This window comes from Nansenia antarctica (assembly GCF_963989245.1).
Source record: "Nansenia antarctica genome assembly, chromosome: 1".
NCBI lineage: Eukaryota > Metazoa > Chordata > Actinopteri > Argentiniformes > Microstomatidae > Nansenia > Nansenia antarctica.
This window is the reverse complement of record NC_137674.1, coordinates 74,783,250-74,803,930: the sequence shown is the minus strand read 5'-3', so window position 1 is coordinate 74,803,930 and position 20,681 is coordinate 74,783,250. Positions and strand designations below refer to the sequence as shown.

The 20,681-nt window shown below is 49.3% G+C and overlaps 1 protein-coding gene across 2 annotated transcripts in view; it reads right to left on the bottom strand.

Annotated features, from left to right (window-relative positions):
• Positions 1-363: 363 nt before the first annotated feature.
• Positions 364-20,681, bottom strand: part of rnf111 (ring finger protein 111) — a 48,204-nt gene continuing 27,886 nt past the window's right edge. The window contains exons 4-15 of one of the 2 annotated variants that reach the window (XM_080540087.1): positions 12,765-12,922; positions 10,765-10,962; positions 9,156-9,499; positions 5,747-5,987; positions 4,222-4,603; positions 3,882-4,007; positions 3,453-3,582; positions 2,914-2,994; positions 2,397-2,492; positions 1,854-1,940; positions 1,288-1,394; positions 364-683 (exon numbers count right to left, since the gene is read on the bottom strand). In XM_080540087.1, coding sequence (XP_080396213.1) covers positions 566-683; positions 1,288-1,394; positions 1,854-1,940; positions 2,397-2,492; positions 2,914-2,994; positions 3,453-3,582; positions 3,882-4,007; positions 4,222-4,603; positions 5,747-5,987; positions 9,156-9,499; positions 10,765-10,962; positions 12,765-12,922 — 2,068 coding nt within the window. In that variant the 3' untranslated portion in view covers positions 364-565. The remainder of the gene's footprint in view (positions 684-1,287; positions 1,395-1,853; positions 1,941-2,396; positions 2,493-2,913; positions 2,995-3,452; positions 3,583-3,881; positions 4,008-4,221; positions 4,604-5,746; positions 5,988-9,155; positions 9,500-10,764; positions 10,963-12,764; positions 12,923-20,681) is intronic. The other variant, XM_080540088.1, reaches the window with a different exon arrangement.

The window sequence follows — 20,681 nt, the reverse complement described above, 5'->3', positions numbered from 1 at the left end:
TCTTTCACTAGCAAACCACATTGTCTAAACATAAACTAATCAATACAATGATCGGTAAGATGAATCCTGCAATGTTTTTTTTTTTTTTTTTGCGGAGGTTGACATTCTATTCCAGTAAAGCAAGGCATTAGATATATAGAAATGCTTCCTTACTAGAGCAGCTATCCTCACCTATCCTCACCTGCAAGTTGTTAGGCCATGACAAGCCCACATTATATGTGCAAAGAAATGCATTGCGAGGAACCATGCAAAAAAAAAAAAAAACGAAAAAAAAAAAAATGACACTTGAGGAAACAATCAAAAGCTACATAAAAGCTTTATAAATACAATAAAATGTTAATTCCTTAATGGAGATGTCAATTCTAGCAGTATTGTACTATGTGAAAGCTGGCACTCTAGGCTCAATGCTTTTTTTGTCTGATGTTTTTTTTTTTTTTTTTTTCATATTGGATCTGCGCAGGTAATTCATGCCATCTTTGGTTGACTGCAGTACTGAAGAAAAAAACGGAAACAATAAACAACAGATAAAGATAATTCCAACAAAAGGGTTGTTAGAAAAACAGCATCAACTCTCTGCAGACAACTGCGCCTCGATGTCCACTCTGCAGATGGGGCACTTCTTATTGGTGAGGAGCCACTGGTCCACACACAGCTGATGGAAGAGGTGCATACAAGGCAGGCGTCTACGGACCAGACGGTTGGAGAGAGAAGAGAAGATATTGTGAGACAGGTTTTGAATTCCATTATTTAACATAAAAAAGGCCATTGAATTGTACAAAAAAAATCTTTGGTTTGGTTTGTTGCTATATGCAAATTGTGACCCAGATTCTCTAATAGTACAAAACTACCACCAATATTTTATAATTATACAAAGTTGAATCTAATTTAATCTAATGATAAAATCAAAGAGATCATGAAGGATGATAGATAATAACAGTTCACACAATCAAAACAAAACCTCCTTGAAACCGTCTCAAATGGAAGCCGTAGTTTCTACATTACACCACCAGAGGGCGTAACATCTGAAAGCCAGTTGATGACAGGGGCACATATGTTGAGCTCAGGAATCGTCCTCTTGAGGCCAGTCATTTTGAGGCACTCAGAGGATTCCTTTTTTCTGCTGATTACTATACTTTGGGGTTTTGACAAAATCTCCAGAGTGTACCAACAGAAAATGGGGAAAGGAGCAATTACACCTCATACAATGACAGCACAAACAAACATGTCTGCATTCACACACACACACACACACACACACAAACACGCACGCACGCACACACAATTTACCTGACGTCCTCCCCTTCCTCCAGTATTGACAGACAGATGGTGCATTTCTCCTCTGTGTCCTCTTCGTCCGCCCCCTCGTCTTCATCTTGCTTACCAAGCAGCTTTCTCTGTTCAAGAAAACATTGGAAAACACAATTTTAGACAAACAGCATCAAACACCAACGCTCCCTCAGCAAACACAACTCTTACAAACAGTATAAAGGTGTATTACATTTGGGGGGTGTCTGGGACCATTTGATGGTGCTTTACCTCAAACCCTACTAAATGTACTCAGTTTATACAGGATGTTTTATACAGTACAATTCTTATAACATGAACACACACACATCCCTACAAGGACAGAGAGAATGGTCATTTTGTCCTGGCTACAGAACATGTTTTTTTTTTTTTTTACTGAGTCAGTAAATCATCCCTATGGATAAACGTAATATTGCTTAATGAATCATAAATCATATTATTCCCCTGTTTGCTACTGCCGAATCCCCTTGCCCCCAACACTAGCACTAACAGCTACAAGTGAGCCGAGAAATGTTTTTCCAAATTGATTTGTTTCATTTATTTCTCACCGAGTCTGAGGTTGCGTGCATATTTTTCCCAATAGTTGCCCATGCTTCAGGGGTTAACTGTTCGTCAATGTCTCTCTCCAACACCTTCTGTATTGGGTGGCAGGGTGTTAGATGACTTATTTAAATACATTTGGAAAACTAGATGGAATCTTTCCCTACAATGGTCTCTAAGGCTGCAACGTTGGGTGAAAGGGACACTTTCTACAGTTTCTACAGTATTTGGCTTTAACGATAGCAATACATTGAAAGAGAGCAGAAAAGACCACCGTGCACTCTGTCCCAGAACATTCATGTGCAGACATGTATAAATATATCTCAACAAACTGCATGAAATAGCACTCGTTCATACATACTCAATAATAGAACACTCTCTCTCCCACCCTTTCTCTCTCTCTCTCTCTCTCTCTCTCTCTCTCTCTCTCTCTCTCTCTCTCTCTCTCTCTCTCTCTCTCTCTCTCTCTCTCTCTCACACTCACACACATACACACTCGCACACATATACACACGCGTACACGTGCACACACACACACGGGTGTCTCTCACCTTTTTGTACTTGTGTGGGTAAGTGCACCTCTCTATGGTTCCCTGAGAGGCCCCTCGGTTCACAGTCCCCAACCTCTCCTCCAGATGCAGCAGATCCTGACACAGGGGACAAGGGCAGGACGACACACACCTCACATGAGACCCTGAGTCACCTCACACACACACAGCCCCTCAGTTACAGCCTTCACTGAGCCCTAACCTCACATCCCTCATCATGGATCATATCTGTACTATATTGCGTATTGTACAATATCGTATTTCATCATATTGTAACCTGCACAGCATTTTTGCTTTTACTGCAGTACGACTGGTCCTGCTGTAGATACGACTACCACATTATCACCGTACCTTATTCTACTTTATTATTACTTATCGTACTTATTTTTACTTTATTCTATTATTGTTGATTTTGTATCCTGCTGCAATGCCAATGTCGAAGAACCTGAGCCTAAGAATATGACTTGTGTATACCCGTACGTTGGATGTAACGAAAGCGAGTCTGATTCTGAAGTGTTACCTCGTAAGTCCGTCCAAATCCAGTCATTCTGGAGGAGATGTATCGAATGTGCGGGTAGGTCACTTCTGACATGCCAGTGTGCTGAGAGAGAGACAGATAGGAGACAAACCAAAGAAGCCACTAAGCACACATTCACACCAGCAGTCATCCAGGACAAACAGCTTGACCTGTTAAGTCAGTTCAGGTTTACATTGTTAAAACTGCATTCTGATGACCCGGCAAAGTGTCCCAATGTCATATTTTCATATGAATGTTATGATATAAGACATAGTTTCAAAGGGGGCTCCATTGACTCCAGGCCCTCTGGATGTGTTGAATATGCACTTGAAATGCCTGATGGGCCACCATTAATTGCTAATGCATTATTCATGTGGCCCACCAAACCATCCCTGAAATAACAGATGTTATAAATAGAGGGCTAACCATCATTAGTCTACGCCATACTTCAAATAAACGCATTTGGTCCTGGTTTATGCTAATGTATGCACGTGGGCTCCGTGAGAGCAGAGGTGAGAGGGTGTTTCCGGCCGTGCTCTCACCATGAAGGGGATGGGGAAGTGGTGCAGCCTGGGAGGAGGGTGGTAGTGGGGCAGGTGGGGGTGCAGGTGTCCTGAAGGGTAGGGTGCCACGGTCACCCCGGTCTCGATGCCCAGCTCCCTGCCCAGCTCCCTGCAACACACAACAACACTCAGATCTAGAACAACCTCACATGTTTATAGTATCTACAATAATAATAACAACAACAACAACAACAACAACAATAATAACAATAATAATAATATATGCCATTTAGCTTTATCTTAGCAACAATCACAAATTATAAATACTATATAATAATAATACTATAAATACTACTACTACTACTACTACTACTACTAATAACAACATAACCTATATTTAACACAGTACGTGACACACACAGCTGTCTACAGTCAGTACGAGACATAACAGGCTCCAGTGGTACTGACCATGCGGTCCTCTGCTCAGGCTGGCGGGGGTGAGACGACATGGTCTGAGGCACATGGATGTGGTGCCCGTGGCCGTAGTTAGGGTGCATTCTGTGGGGGTGTGGGGGAGGCCGCTCGTGTGCTCGTCTGGAGGTAGCCAAGGAGACGGGGGGGGAGGGGGAGTCAGAACCATCACAACAAACACTGTGGTACCGAGAGCCTTAAATAGGTACCGGAGGGGGAGAGGAGGAGGAGGGGGAGGGGGGGGAGGAGGAGGGGGAGGGGGAAGGGGAGGAGGAGGAGGAGGAGGAGGGGGAGGAGGAGGAGTCGGAGGAGGGGCTCAAAAGACTCAAAGACTCACGTGGGGTGCTGCATCATGCGGCGCCTCTGCACCTCCATCCTCTGCAGCATCTCGTGCTGCTGCAGCCGCTGCACCGAGGGCCCCATGGGGGGCATGTGGTGCTGCAGGGCCTGGTGGTCCCCGGGGGCGAGGTGCTGGGGCAGGGGGGCCTGGGAGCCCTGGGAGAGGTGGTGGGGGCCCGACATTGGCGGAGGCAGGGCGGGGGCCACCGAGGGGTGGGAGCCCGGGGGGTGGGAGGGCAGGGGCGTGTGGAAGGGGTGGACGGGGTGGGGGATGACATAGTCGCCCTGCGGCGGGGGCTGGGGCGGGGGAGGGGGGTTTCCGTGGGAGTGGGGGCACGCCGACGACGTCTGGTGGTGCAGGGAGCGGGCCAGAGGGCCGTCTGGTGGTGGAGGGGGGGAGGGAGAGAGGGAGGGAGAGAGGGAGATAGAGAAAGAGGGAGAGAGAGAGGGAGGGAGAGAGGGAGAGAGAGAGAGAGAGAGAGGGAGAGAGAGAGAGAGAGAGAGAGAGAGAGAGAGGGAGAGAGAGAGAGGGAGAGAGAGGGAGGGAGGGAGAGAGAGAGAGAGGGGGAGAGAGAGAGAGAGGGAGAGAGACATTACTTCTCCTTCCCAGCAGTGGCTCAGCCATAGATCACACCTGATCACACTAATGACTCCTCACTCTGACTGTGTGCCTGCTCTGGACCTCTCACACCTGAGATCACAGACAGACAGACAGACAGACGGACAGACAGACATAGCCAGTTCTCCGTCCGTCACTGCTGTAGTGGGGGAGGGAGCAGGTCTGCCTTACTGACTGACTGACTGACTAACTGACTGACTGACTGGTTGGCTGGCTAACTGACTGACTGACTGCCTGATTTCCTGACTGACTGACTAACTGACTGACTGCCTAATTTCCTGACTGCCTGACTGCCTGATTTCCTGACTGCCTGACTGCCATGACAGAGCGTAGGCAGGTGCTCAAAGCCGCCCGCCCATCAGCCCTCTGAACACAGGCCCAGCGGGAGGCTCTGCCACGCTGCCACCTCCCCTTCCACACGGCTGTTCTGAGGAGAATCAGCAATTACCAGCCTGTGTTTGGTGCAGCACCCCCAGCACTTATCACATTAAACATCAGGTGTTTCTCTTAATTACCATTAGCGCTGGGGTTCCAGAGTGCAGTTGTCTGCAGAATCTTTCAAGCACCGTTGGCGGGCGTCATTACTGAGAGGCTCACGTGTGAGCAGGAAAATACGCCTCAATTACCATCGGCAGAATACCATTTTTTTAACCATTCGGATGATCTTAAATAAGTCTTACACAAATCCCCCCCCCGCCCCGACACACACACATAGACACACACACACACACGTTATAATCAAATCACAGATACAGACTTGTCTCCCTAGAGGTGGTGGAGGGTGTGAGTTACTCCAGGACACACTTCGTCTGCCCCTAGAGGTGTGTGTGTGTGTGTGTGTGTGTGTGTGTGTGTGTCTGTCTGTCTGTGTGTGTGTGTGTCTGTGCCTGTGTGAGAGACTCACAGGTGGGATGCATGTAGTGCCTGCAGGAGGAGAGCTGAGGCGGGAGCTGGGTCTGAGCCACCATGGCAGAGCTGAAGCTGTCCACCCCGCCGGGCTGGCTGGGGCCCGTGGCGGCCTGGGAGGCATAGGGGGGGGGCCCCGAGGCCGAGCCGGGGCAGCACGGGTCGAACGCAGAGGTGCCGTGGAAACCACTGCCGGCGCTACGCACGCCGCTGTTGCTCAGGTCCACCGGCAGTGTCTGCTAGGGGGGGGGGGGGGGGAGAAAGAGAGAGAAGGAGGGAGGGAGGGAGAGGGGGAGAGAGAGAGAGAGGGAGAGGGGGAGAGAGAGAGAGAGGGAGAGGGGGAGAGAGAGAGGGGCGGAGAGAGAGAGAGGGAGAGGGAGAGAGAGAGAGGGAGGGAGAGAGAGAGAGACATAGATGTTCAGAGCGACATGTTCAAGACAACACACCTCTCAGTGCACAAGGAGTTAATGGGCCGGTTTCACAGACAAGGCTTAAGCCTAATCCTAGACTAAAAAACATCTTCAATGGAGATTTTACATTGAAAGTGTGATTTAGTCCAGGACTAGGCTTAAGCCTTGTCTCTGAAACCGGCCCAATATCTGTCAGTGCACACAGGGTTAATATCTGTCAGTGCACACAGGGTTAATATCTGTCAGTATCCGCCAGTTTGGCATCACGTTACTGGAGTGGGTTCAGATGAATGTAGCATATTCACTTCACAGGAGCCAGGTCTGGCTTTAAGGCAGGGGTTCCTTTCATTCACAGCTTCCTGCCATAAGCAGAGGCAACCTTTGGTGGAGCATTTCAAAAGGCTGGAATATGTAAAAGGTAGGTTGAGGCAGGTAAGCACAGGGACGCGGGGGGGGAGAGCCTCACATAAAAGCGTTCCACGATCCGATTATGGAGCGAGTTCCGGCTTTGATCTTGGCATCGACTGAATATAAAAGCCCCAACGATGCCAGTAAAACACCAGCTTCAATCACAAGGCCGCATGGCCCCCCGACCAGCACAAAGCGCTAGCTTATAGCCTAGCAGCCACACAATAAGCTTTCATGGTTGAGCCTGCAGTCAACTGAGCTTCGACATAACATGAGTGTCTTGGTAAGTTGGTATCTTGGTTAGAAGTGTTCCATTCCAGATCTTTTGTGGTTATTTCTAACACGGTTTCCTTTTTTCCCCTTTTTTTAACACATCCAACATGACTTGGCCACTTGGTCCATGCTGTAGAACAGGTCCGCTGAGGGCGTTGGCATAGGTACATGATGGCCCCCCCCCCCGCCCTTCTTCAAAGGGTGCGTTTAGCTTTTTTTTTGGGGGGGGGGGGGGGGGGGGGTTGCCTGCATGTCATCATGTAAACAACTTCCTGTTTTTGGAATACTTTCCCCCAACCCGCCATGAATTATTAAGGAGGGACGAACGTTCAGTCAAAGAGGGGAGGGTGGCTAGGGGGAGGGAGAGAGAGGGAGAGAGGGAGAGAGGGAGAGAGAGGGAGAGAGAGGGAGAGAGGGAGAGAGGGAGAGAGAGAGAGGAGAGAGGGAGAGAGAGGGAGAGAGAGGGAGAGAGGGAGAGAGAGAGAGAGTCCCCTAAACCTGACTCTCAAGACCCCCTTCTGCTACCCCAGCCAACAACAACAATAACGCATTATGATTTTAACAAGCCATACCAACACCATGCTCCGCTTTGACGGTAAACATAATTAAATTCGTCTGCTCTGACAATTAGCGGAATTTGAATTATTCAGTTGCAGGATTTTGATTCGAGAGAGAGAGAGAAGGTTCCGTAAAATGCTTTTTGGTAATGTGCAAGATTGTGAGTTATTTGTCTGCGTCTGTGGCTAATAATGGGCATTCTGTTTCCTCCCTCCATCATCACCTTGAGTGGAGGGGTGTGTGGCAGGACCAGCAATCGGGCGGGTCTCCTTTGTTTCCCCCCCACAAAGACTTTGTCAAAGACCTCATCCGAATGAGACGGTTGCCCTTGATGATAACTATTGCATATGGTCCCAATCTCTCGCCATCTGCCACAGAGAACATGGGCTTGCGTTGGGAGGGACCACTCTATGGGCATGTATGTGCAAGCTGCTGAATTATTTCTCAACTTATCTTCAGCTTCGAGAAAGAAAAAAGCCAGAGCCTTGTGTTTCCAAGATTATTTTTCAGCAAATTCTTTTGGTTTGGGGCAAAAAACAAGAAAACTAAGAAGTTGCAGACTTTCAGGATCTATTATAATGAAAAACGGGCACTCTCTAAATAAACAATACACTGTATTTATTTTAGAAAGCCCCTACAGGAGAGGCGTAATGCAAGAAACACAGGGTTTCCCTTAACCTGCTCTATCTGAGACCATGCTTTGTTGTTTCACCTCCACTAAATGTCCAGGCTTTCAACATCAATACACCATCCCAACTGAAGGACCGGACTAGACTGTAGAAGGTGGAGACTAGAGGGTGGAGGGTGGAGACTAGAGGGTGGAGACTAGAGGGAGGAGGGTGGAGACTAGAGGGTGGAGACTAGTGGGAGGAGGGTGGAGACTAGAGGGTGGAGGGTGGAGACTAGAGGGTGGAGACTAGTGGGAGGAGGGTGGAGACTAGAGGGTGGAGACTAGTGGGAGGAGACTAGAGGGTAGAGACTAGAGGGTGGAGACTAGAGGGTGGAGACTAGAGTGTGGAGGGTGGAGACTAGAGGGTAGAGACTAGAGGGTGGAGACTAGAGGGTGGAGACTAGAGGGTGGAGGGGTGGAGACTAGAGGGTGGAGACTAGTGGGAGGAGACTAGAGGGTAGAGACTAGAGGGTGGAGACTAGAGGGTGGAGACTAGAGTGTGGAGGGTGGAGACTAGAGGGTAGAGACTAGAGGGTAGAGACTAGAGGGTGGAGACTAGAGGGTGGAGACTAGAGGGTGGAGACTAGAGGGTGGAGACTAGAGGGTGGAGGGTGGAGACTAGAGGGTGGAGACTAGAGGGTGGAGACTAGAGGGTGGAGACTAGAGGGTGGAGACTAGAGGGTAGAGACTAGAGGGTGGAGACTAGAGGGTGGAGACTAGAGGGTGGAGACTAGAGGGTGGAGGGTGGAGACTAGAGGGTGGAGGGTGGAGACTAGAGGGTGGAGACTAGAGGGTGGAGACTAGAGGGTGGAGACTAGAGGGTGGAGACTAGAGGGTGGGGACTAGAGGGTGGAGACTAGAGGGTGGAGACTAGAGGGTGGAGTCTAGAGGGTGGAGACTAGAGGGTGGGGACTAGAGGGTGGAGGGTGGAGACTAGAGGGTGGAGACTAGAGGGTGGAGACTAGAGGGTGGAGTCTAGAGGGTGGAGTCTAGAGGGTGGAGACTAGAGGGTGGGGACTAGAGGGTGGGGACTAGAGGGTGGGGACTAGAGGGTGGAGGGAGGAGGGCGGAGGAGACTCTGGTCCTACCTGGTCGTGGTACTGGGTGCCGCTGCTGCTGCTGACCACCCCACAGGGCGGGGCCAGGGCGGTGGGCCTCTCCAGCGGGCAGATGGGTTCGGGGAAGGGCAGGGCGGGCGGGGGCTGGGGCGCGTGGTGGTGGTGGTGGTGGAAGTGGTGGGCGTGGCTGTGGCTCTGCTGCTGCTGCTGGGAGGACTGGGCCTGCAGGCAGCTGGGGTGGGCGTGGCCCAGGGTCAGGTGGCCGGGGGAGGGGCCTCCGCAGGGGGAGTGCTGGGGGCAGCAGGAGGGCAGCCTGGGCATGGCCGCGCCCCCGCTCTCCCCCGGCAGGCCGGACACGCCCCTCCTGCTGTCGTCTGACACAACCAAGACAACACAGGAAACACATCTTTAACATTGTCTTGTATTCTTAAAAAAAACAAAAAAAATAACACTTGTAGTTCTAGTACATAGGTGAAGTAAAGATGGCGGAGTAGTCATGGTGAAGTTTCTTCACTACACTGGCTCCCCGCTGGTGGAATGAGCTTCCCGCGGCTGTCAGAACTGCAAAGTCACTCCCCATCTTCCATCGGAGACTGAAGACCCATCGCTTCAGGCTATACCTTAACTGCTCCTCCTGAGACATCTACTACCCTAAAATGACTAATAATTAAATGATGATTATATCATGATTAAAGCACTTTGAGCTGCAACGTTTGCAGGAAAAGTGCTATACAAATAAAGGTTATTATATTATTATTATTATTATTATTATTATTATTATTATTATTACCCCCCAGAACTGTGTCTCCTGAGACACCTGCTTCCCCCTATACTGTGTCTCCTAAGATTTCTACTTCCCCCGCTTGTACTGTTTCTCCAGTGCAAAAAAAAACAACCAAACAAAAAAAACATACAGTACAGGCCAAAAGTTTGGATACACCTTCTCATTCAATGTGTTTCCTTTATTTTCATGACTATTTACATTGTAGATTCTCACTGAAGGCATCAAAACTATGAATGAACACATGTGGAATGATGTACTTAACAAAAAAGTGTGAAATAACTCTAAATATGTCTTATATTTTAGATTCCTCAAAGTAGCCACCTTTTGCTTTTTTGTTGTTAATAAAATATATATTTTTTGTTGTTAATAAAATATATAATAATAATATTAAATATATATATATATATAATAACATATTATTATTAACACATATTATATTAAATATTATTATTATATATTTTATTAACAACAAAAAAGCAAAGGGTGGCTACTTTGAGGAATCTAAAATATAAGACATATTTAGAGTTATTTCACACTTTATTGTTAAATACATAATTCCTATGTGTTCATTCATAGTTTTGATGCCTTCAGTGAGAATCTACAATGTACCAAATAGTCATGAAAATAAAGGAAACGCATTGAATGAGAAGGTGTGTCCAAACTTTTGGCCTGTACTGTATATATCTTTCTTTCTTCTTCTATCACGACGACTGCCAATGGCCCCTGGCCTGAGCTAGATTTACTCTTCCTACTAGGACTGGTGAATTGATGATTCACGTGCTTACTCTAATGTATCGATTGTAAGTCGCTTTGGAATAAGGTGTCTGCTAAATGAGTCCCCTGGAGCTTCCTTACCCTCTGTGGGGGGTCCGGGGGGTCCGCCCAGGGCCTGGGCCAGCGTGCTATCTGGGGCCGGGCCGGGGCAGGAGGAGGGGCCGGGGGCGTCGTGGGGCTCTGAGGTAGAGGCGAGGTGGGAGGAGGACGAGGAGGAGGAGGAGGAGCTGACCGTCTGGGGGTGGAGGCTGTCAGAGGTGGTTGGCACGACGGAGAGGTCTGGTGATGGGGGTGGGGGTGGGGGAGACACAAGCAGGGTCAACAAGTGAGTTGGGGGAATCTGAATGTGTGTGTGTGTGTGTGTCTGTGTCTGTGTAGGTGTATGTGTGTCTCTGTGTGTGTGTCTCTGTATGTCTCTGTATATGTGTGTGTGTGTGTGTGTGTGTCTCTCTCTGTGTGCGTGTGTGTGTGTGTGTGTGTGTGTCTGTATGTCTCTGTATGTCTCAGTGTGTGTGTGTGTGTGCGTGTGTCTGTACGTGTGTGTCTCTGTATGTGTGTGTGTGTCTGTATGTCTGTGTGTGTGTGTGTGTGTGTGTGTCTCTGTATGTGTGTGTGTGTGTGTGTGTGTGTCTGTGTGTGTGTGTGTGTATGTGTGTGTGTGTGTGTGTGTGTGAGTGTGAGTGTGTCTGTGTGCTTGGAGACTGTCTGGGCTGCAGTGGCTTGGCAACCGGGGAGAAGAAGAGACCTCATTAGCATTCCAGTGCGCGCCCTCCATCTGCTTTTCATACTCACAAATTAATTTCTCCTCCTCCTCCTCCAAAGAAATGCAAATGCTCTCATATCTGCTCTGCTATTCAGCTATCAGTCACGGGGGGCGGCTCGGAGACGATAAAGAGAATTGCACCAAATTGGACTTTTTAAGTCCCCGCGAACACTACGGCGGGGGCTGTTGCCCTCGGGTTTGAAAGAGAGAGCGCACACTCGCAGGGGGGAAACCGTGTCATGGATAGGGTGGCACGGTGTCCGGCTTTACCGCGACATCCCAGTCAGAACGCGACTTCCCTTCGGGCTTCACTGTACAACGGTGCGTGCGTCCTATCACCCCCTGGCTGCTTGAACGCTAAGATTTGATAGCGTTTTCGTAACGTTTACAACGTCATAAGAGTCAGAAAGGCGGCGTGTGCCGCATCGGGAACCGCATCGGATCGTTCCGGGAAAAAAAAGAGTCAGCCAATGAGACGGGCGGACGGGCCGCTCTCTCGCGGGGGCGCCGTGACTATTAATAATCCTTGATTTTGATGAAGAGATATAGATTATCGCTATTAACGCCGCTGCTCCGCTCGCAAGAACATTTCGGGTCTCTTGGGAGTTGGTGATGATGGGATCGTTCTTTTTTTGAAGTTCGCGACACGCACGCCCACGTCTCGCCCGACACGAGGCGGAAAGTTAATCCTGTTCGACGGCGGAGCGTGTAAAATGAGCGTATTTTAGTTGACATGTAATGTTCCCCCCGAACCCCTACGCAGTGTTATACTGGATCATCTAATAACGCATTCAACTAATCTCCATCCGAGGACTGACGCCTACATGCGTGCCCCTGTGTGACAGGACAGTTATCTTATGCGGCATCTATGAAAACGCTATTTCCCCCGATGTAATTCATTTGTACACTCATAATCACCCACATCTATTCTTTGCCTGCCTCGAGATTAAACGTGTGTGTGTGAGTGTGTGTGTGACAGAGAAAGAGAGAGAGGGAAAGTGAGAGAGTGTGTGTATGTAAGTGTGTGTGTGTGTGTGTGTGTAAGTGTGTGTGTGCGCGCGTGGCGTGTGTGTGAGAGAGACAGGGATACAGAGAGTATGTGGGGCTTTTGTATGTTGTTTTTAAGAGAAGGACATTATCCTTGTTAAGGCCTCAGAGGAGAGAACGGTCGTCGTGTTCGCGTGGAGAATTAGCCTAGCCTTGGAACAGGAGGACAACAGAGGACACCCACAGAATAGGTTGGTCAAGACTACATGGCAGTGCTGTATGGTTCTATAGGGGTGGTGGTGGTGGTGGTGGTGGGGTCTCTCATCCTCACCATCCTCGTCCACGGTGAGGTCCACCACCTCCCCGGCGCTCTGCCGCAGCGGCTGGATGACGGTGGAGAGCCGGTGGCGTCCCCGGGGCTCCTGGGCCCGGTTCTGGGAGCAGCTGGGACCCCAGTGCATCCTGCCATGACCCCCCACGGAGCGAGGCCTGGGGACACACAACACACACACAACATACGGCCGGTCAGAGAGACGGGAGAGAACCAGGTGTCTGGAGAACCAGGCGTCTGGAGAACAAGGCGTCTGGAGACCCAGGAGTCTGGAGAACCAGGAGTCTGGAGAACCAGACGTCTGGAGACCCAGGAGTCTGGAGAACCAGGCGTGTGGAGAACCAGGAGTCTTAGTTGTGTAGTGAACACACATCAGGCTCACTTTGGGAGCTGCATGGAACACTGCTGGAATGTAAATAAGAGCCAGCTGACATGAGAGCTGCTGCTGCAGCTAACTCAAAGAGAGAGAGAGAGAGAGACACGCACACACACACACACACACCACACACACAGACAGAGACGCACGTGCACACACTCTCTCAACACCTCACACAGACACACGCACAGACGCACACACACACACACACTCACGCACTCACACACAGACACGATTACACACAGACACACACACTCAACACTCACACACACACACACACACACACACACACACACACACACACACACACACACGTCACGAAAACAACCTCATGGAAAACATACACAGTACGTAACCTCCAACACACACGCATGCATTACAGCAATGTTTTATAGAGGGTTAGAACTGCTAACCACACACACCACCCGCACACCCAACCCCCCCCCCCCCCACACAGACACACCCCCACACCCCACACCCACGTCAGTGGAGATACTGTCAGTAGCTAAACCTTGTCCAACTAGTACATGTCGATGATACAAGTGATGTTTCCAACAGATGATTGAGGTGTTAAGGCTGTGGTCTCAGGCCCTCTGCTCTGCTCTGCACCCCCTGGCCTCAGGCCCTCTCCTCTGCCCCCCCCCCCCGGTACAGAGACATCCTGGTGGGGGGCTGCAGGGGAACATCCTGTTCTCTTGAGACATCCCTGCTGTCACTGAGCTCTGCACCCACACCACCACCCAACACCTTCCTCTCGCTATCCCTCTCCATTTCTATCACCCTCTTCTTACGCTTCCCCCTCCGCACTCACTTCCCCCCCACCCTCTCTCCTCTCACTACCCCCCCCCACCCCTCTCTCTCTCACACTCACCCCCCCCACCCCTCTCTCACTCACCCCCCCTCTCTCTCTCACTCACCCCCCACCCTCTCTCTCTCACTCCCCCCAGCCGTCTCTCACTCCCCCCCAGCCGTCTCTCTCTCTCTCACTCAACCCCCCACCCCTCTCACTCCCACCCACCCCTCTCTCTCACCCCCCCACCCCTCTCTCTCTCACTCACCCCCCCACCCCTCTCTCTCTCACTCCCCCCCAGCCGTCTCTCACTCCCCCCCACCACCCTCTCTCTCTCACTCCCCCCCCCCACCCCTCTCTCACTCCCCCCACCCCCCTCTCTCTCACTCCCCACCACTCTCTCTCTCTCACTCACCCCCCCACCCCTCTCTCACTCACTCCCCCACCCCTCTCTCACTCACATCACTCACCACCCCAGCCCTCTCTCTCTCTCTCTCACTCACTCTCCCCACCCCTCTCTCAATCACTCCCCCCCACCCCTCTCACTCACCCCCCCCAACCCTCTCTCACTCACTCTCCCCAACCCCTCTCTCACTCATCCCCCAACCCCTCTCTCACCCCCACCCCCCACCCCTCCCTGTCTCTCTGAAGGTGGATGTGAGAGGCGAGGGAGTAGCTTGGTTCCCTCACTGTGCTGTAAAGCAGGATGAGATGGAGATGTGGAGCACAGGGGATTGTGTGTGTATGTGTGAGTGTGTGTATGTGTGCGGTGTGTGCCGTAAAGCAGGCGGACATGGGGATAGAGAGGGGGTGGTGGCTGGGGAATAGCAGTGTTTTTCCCAGAGAGGAGACAGTAAACACTTCACACACAACACACACAACGGCCACGCACACCACACACACCTGTTGCCATGACGGGCTAGCTAGACCCCTATGTGAAGAAAGAGAACGACTCCACTCGATCACAGCCCGTTCATACGGTGTAAGAACATCCTTTTTGACCGCTGAGGGCTGCCGTAGAGGCATTCCATTAGCTCATATTGCAGCCCAGTACTATTCCTGTCACACGGCGCGCGCACCACACACACACACACACACACACACACACACACACACACACCACAACAAAGACAGAAACAGGACCGAAGGGAAAGAAAGAAAAACCTTTTCATGCGACCGGAGAAGAAAAGATGAAGAGACACTGGAGCCTTGATGTCCCAGGGGGGGGGGGCAGACCTACTGTTTACATGACAGAACCAAGACATGTACGTGAGACATACACACCCACACACACACACACGGTGGGCACGTGGAGCTGTGTGGGTGGTAGGAGGGCGAACTCACGCACGCACACAGAGAAACACGCGCACACACAAACACACATACACAGAGAAACATGCACACGCACTCACACTCTCACACACACACACACAGCGTCAGTAGAAGGGGTTTGCCCGTTGAGGGGGGGGCGGTTGCTGGGTAATTGCCCCCACCCCCCCAAGCTCTGTGCCCAGGGAGAAGGCTGGACCCCCAGGGAGGACCCCCTAATTACCCACAAGTAGAAATGGGATTATTTTGTAAATACCTGTTTACCACCGTGGCCTCTGGGGGCTTCAGAGAGGGGAAAACAGTACACAGTAAACATCAACCCTGGGGGGAGGGGAGGGGGGGTCTGGCAGGCCCAGAGTCTCTGCCTTCACACGGCCGGGGGCTCACAGAGCGCTCCATGCTGGGGGGGTGGAAGGGACTGGAGGGGTGGAAGGGACCTTGCGTACTAAAGGCTGGGGTTTCAGTGCATGTGTGTGTGTGTCTGTCTATTTATGTGCATACATGTGTGTGTGTGTGTGTGTGTGTGTGTGTGTGTGCATGTGTGTCTGTATATGTGTGTGCACGTATGTGTGTGCACGTATGTGTGCGGGCGTGTGTGTGGGTGTGTGTGCGCATGTGTGGTACACAACAGAGGGAACTGCGCTGTGTGGAAACCATAAACAATATGAAGCATCTGGTGTTCGAGTGCAGTCAGAGAGACAGACAGGCAGGGCCGGTCTGAACACGGTCTGAACACCGTGTACTGAACACACAGGCCCGGTGTGCTCCCCGCACCGGCCTACTGTCGGGACACGGATCCATTTCAGGGTCGTAAACGTTACTACTAACACAACACAACACAAACAAGACAACACAACACAACACATCTCTCTCCGATACGGACAACATCCTCTGAACGGATGCATGCGCACACACGCGCAGCCGACCGCTCTAAACAAAGGAGGCTTTCAGCGGAAAAACCTTCATTGCTCATCCTGCTGACCTTTGACGTCCCCGCCCAGTACTCCCAGCGGCCCCTCCCCCTCACAAACAGCCCCTCCCCCTTCCTGAAGCAGCCCCTCCCCCCCCCCCTCCTGAAACAAGCCCCTCTCAGCATTCTCAAGCAAGCCAGGGCATCTCTTGCAACTCTGGGAGATAAAAAAAACAAAAAACAAAAAAACACACAGTCTCTCCACTAATGACCTATGGATCCTTCACTTCCTGGCTATCTATAGCTGGCATAAAGAAAGGAAGGAAGAAAGAGAGAGGGAGGGAGGGAGAGGGAGGGAGAGGGAGGGAGAGAGAGAGAGAGAGAGAGAGAGAGAGAGAGAGAGAGAGAGAGAGAGAGAGAGAGAGAAAAAGAGAGAGAGTAATAGGAAGATACAGGAAGGGAGAGGGGGAGGGAGAGAGAAGGACATACAGTGAAAGAAAGAGAGATGGGGGAGGGAAGAGGGGAAAAGAGAGAGAGAGAGAGAGGGCAATCGAGGGAGTAACAGCAATACACTGAGAAAAAATGGAATGGAGGGTGGGAGAAAAGAAGATACATGGAGAGAGATAGAGGGGGAGGGAGAGATGCAGTGAGGGAGAGAGGCAGAGGGAGGAAGAAGGGAGATACACACAGAGAGAAAGAGAGAGAGATGGGGGGTGGGGAAGACAGAGATATTGAGCGAGAGTGAGAGCCATGCTTATGTAAACCCATCTGTATCACACTCCAAATATTTAGCTCTTCTGAGAAAGAGACAGCCTTTCTTCATTTCTTAGAAGGCCTTTCAATTATCTCCACCCCTCCCCCCCCTGCATACTTCTGAAAGGCCAGACACGTTTGTGCCATATCAACTTATCAGACCCTGTTTAAAACAAGTTGCTCACGCACAAACAGAAAAATGCCTTCAATGAAAGAAACTGCAGAGAAGCGGTCCTGAAACGATCAATCGCTGCTCCGCTAGCAAGCTAAAAACTAGCTTTCATTTCAGAGAGAGAGAGAGAGAGAGAGAGAGAGAGAGAGAGAGAGAGAGAGAGAGAGAGAGAGAGAGAGAGAGAGAGAGGAGCGAGAGAGAGAGTACAGGAGAAATCAGCAGGCCCCTTAAAGCCTCAGTCTATTAGTCAGTCAGTCAGGCTGTCAGTCAGCCAGCCAGCCAGCCAGCCAGCCAATCAGCCAGCCAGCCAACCAACCAACCAGCCAGAACAACCAGCACAACCAGCCAGTCAACCAGTCAGTCAGGCTTGCGGGTGGGTGGGTTGGGTGGGTATTCAGGGCTGCAGAGTAGGTTCAGTGAGGTGGGCAGAGAGAGGAGTCAGATGGCCTCACTGTTAAAAACAACCAGGCATGTGGCTCCCCCTAGTCCTGCTGTCAGGCCCTCTGCTCTGGCACTGGGTATGTATGTATGTATGTGTGTGTGTATGTATGTATGTATGTATGTATGTATGTATGTATGTATGTATGTATGTATGTATGTATGTATGTATGTCAGTGTTTCCTCTACATGCATTTCATCGTGGCGGGCCGCCACGATGGAATTTCCTCCGCCACCATTCAGATTTCTCAACAACAACAAAAAAAATTTAGGCCGCTTTTCAGACCTTCACAGCGCTAGACACACCCACAAGCGCGAAGCGACGCGCTTGCAAAACTGTTTTGTGATTGGTCGAATACATCTAGGCTGCGTCTAGTCTACAAACTACGATCCTCCACTCCTATCACCGTGGACACAGCAAGGAGCGAATTCCCGGGTAGAAATATTTCCTCTCCCCGCTGTCAGCGGTAAGCGGTACTTTCCTCCAGCAGCGGTAAATGAGGCACCCTTTGCGGCTTAATAACTTTGGTTCTCCGGGGGTTACGGTAAAAATTCCAATGTGTCCGGAAAGAGGACAAGCCATGGAATCGAAACGTTTTTGAATGGAGTCGATCCTCCACTCCTATCACCGTGGACACAGCAAGGAGCGAATTCCCGGGTAGAAATATTTCCTCTCCCCGCTGTCAGCGGTAAGCGGTACTTTCCTCCAGCAGCGGTAAATGAGGCACCCTTTGCGGCTTAATAACTTTGGTTCTCCGGGGGTTACGGTAAAAATTCCAACGTGTCCGGAAAGAGTCGTGGGAGACGATTTTTTTATTGACAACGGAATTACATGCTGGAAAAACATGCAGACACAGACAATAAGAGACACACGGGAGAAGTACAGGAAAACATTTTATTTTTTTGGGCCATCCTCGAGTTTTGGCTACGTTTCATGCGCGTGCACGCGAAAAATCAGCGGTCAGCGCTACCCGCCACCATTGTAAAAATTCCTGGAGGAAACACTGTATGTATGTATGTATGTATGTATGTATGTATGCATGTATGTATGTATGTACAGTATGTATGTATGTCCAGTGGGGTGCAAAAAGTTTGGGCACCCCTGGTTTAAATGTCTGTTACAATTAATCTCCAAGTGACTGAAAGCAAACCTGAACACTAAATTGCACATGGAAAATGGCCCTGAACTAACTATATTCTGAAGTAACTCCATGCCTTCTAAAGTGTCCGATTGCGGTGGCTGTTGTGTCAGGTGTTCAAAGCCATGGGGCCAAGATCAAGAGTTCAGTTCAGAAAGTGGGGGGGGGGGGGCACATGGGCAAAAAAAAAATGGAGATTTTTTTTTTCTCAATTCCTGCATTCTAGTGAATTTTCATAGTAACACTGCACTTCAGACAACCTACAACTGGTGATGGTGTCTAGGTCTTTAAGTGTTAAACAGCTGAGAGCAGTCACTGCTGTTTTTTGTGGTCTTCTTTCACACACACATCTTACCAAGTGTGTATGAACATCCTCACAAACCAACAAAGAACATGATCTATATCAAATTTAAGACAGAAAACTCACTGAGCACAAATTATACTTTGGGGGGAGCCATTATACTTTGGGGGCCCCCCAAAGTATTAACATGCTGTGGGAATCACTGTGTATGTATGTACTGTTAGGTCCAGAAGTATTTGGACAGTGACACAATTTCCATAATTTTGGCTCTCTATGCCACCACAATGGATTTGAAATGAAACAATCGAGATGTAATTGAAGTGCAGACTTTCAGCTTTAATTTAAGGCGTTGAACAAAAATATTGTATGAAACATTTAGGAATTGCAACAATTTGTATACACAGTCCCCTATTTTCAGGAGCTCAAAAGTCTCTTGTCTTCTCTGGACGTCCAGACCTTTTTGTGGTGCTGAGGATGGCCTGTTTCACTTGCATTGAGAGCTCCATTGACTGCATGTTGTGCGTATACAGCAACAGCTTCCAAATGCAAATGCCACACTTGGAATCAACTCAGACCTTTTACCTGCTTAATTGATAAATAAATAATGAAGGAATAGCCCACACTGGCCCATGAAACAGCTTTTGAGTCAATTGTCTAATTACTTTTGGTCCCTTGAAAAAGAGGGAGCTACATATTAAAGAGCTGTAATTCCTAAACCCTTCCTTCAATTTGGATGTATGTATGCATGCATGTATGTATGTATGTACAGTATGTATGTACAGTACAGTATATGTATGTATGTATGTATGTATGTGTGTATGTATGTATCTATGAATGTATGTATCTATGTATGTATGTATGTATGTATCTATGTATGTATAGATGTATGTATAGATGTATGTATGTATGTATGTATCTATGTATGTATAGATGTATGTATGTATGTACAGTATGTATGCATGTATGTATGTATGTATGTATGTATGTATGTATGTATGTATGTATGTATGTATGTGTGTATGTATGTATCTATGTATGTACTGGATGTATGTATGTATGTATGTATGTATGTATGTATAGATGTATGTATGTATGTATGTATGTAGAGATGTATGTATGCGTGTATGTATGTATGTATAGATGTATGTATGTATGTATAGCAGGGTTTCCGTTAGAAAAATTTGCCGTCGGACATCGTGTCCGGGAAGAATTCGATTTACCGGACAAACGTGATATATTCCGGTCATCATATTAAAATAGAATATTTTTTTTTTTTTTCAAAATCATATTTTTTTTCTTCCAAATCTAATATAGCTGTTTGTCGCGGTGATTACTGTTGTGTAGCGGCCTATATATGCCATTTAATGTCTATTTCTCATCCGATACGATTAGATGCGAGCTATATAATAATATAACATGATTTGACGCATGCGCGCTATGCCATGCGTCAAATCCAGCGCTGAACGGGTCCAGCGCTGAACGGGCGCCTCACTGGGAACTGAACAGACAGCATCGATCAATGAACGGACTCCACATTACGTTAACTGAAGTTTGTTAAATTGTTTGGGATTAATGTGAGTTTTCTATTTTCTCTTTCCAGTTTTACCCTTTTTAAAAATCAATAAAACAACGTCATTTCTATAACCAGGTCTCGCTGGTTGGGAAGGCATTTCGTTTAGCTCGGGAGTATGACAATGGGGAGAACATAA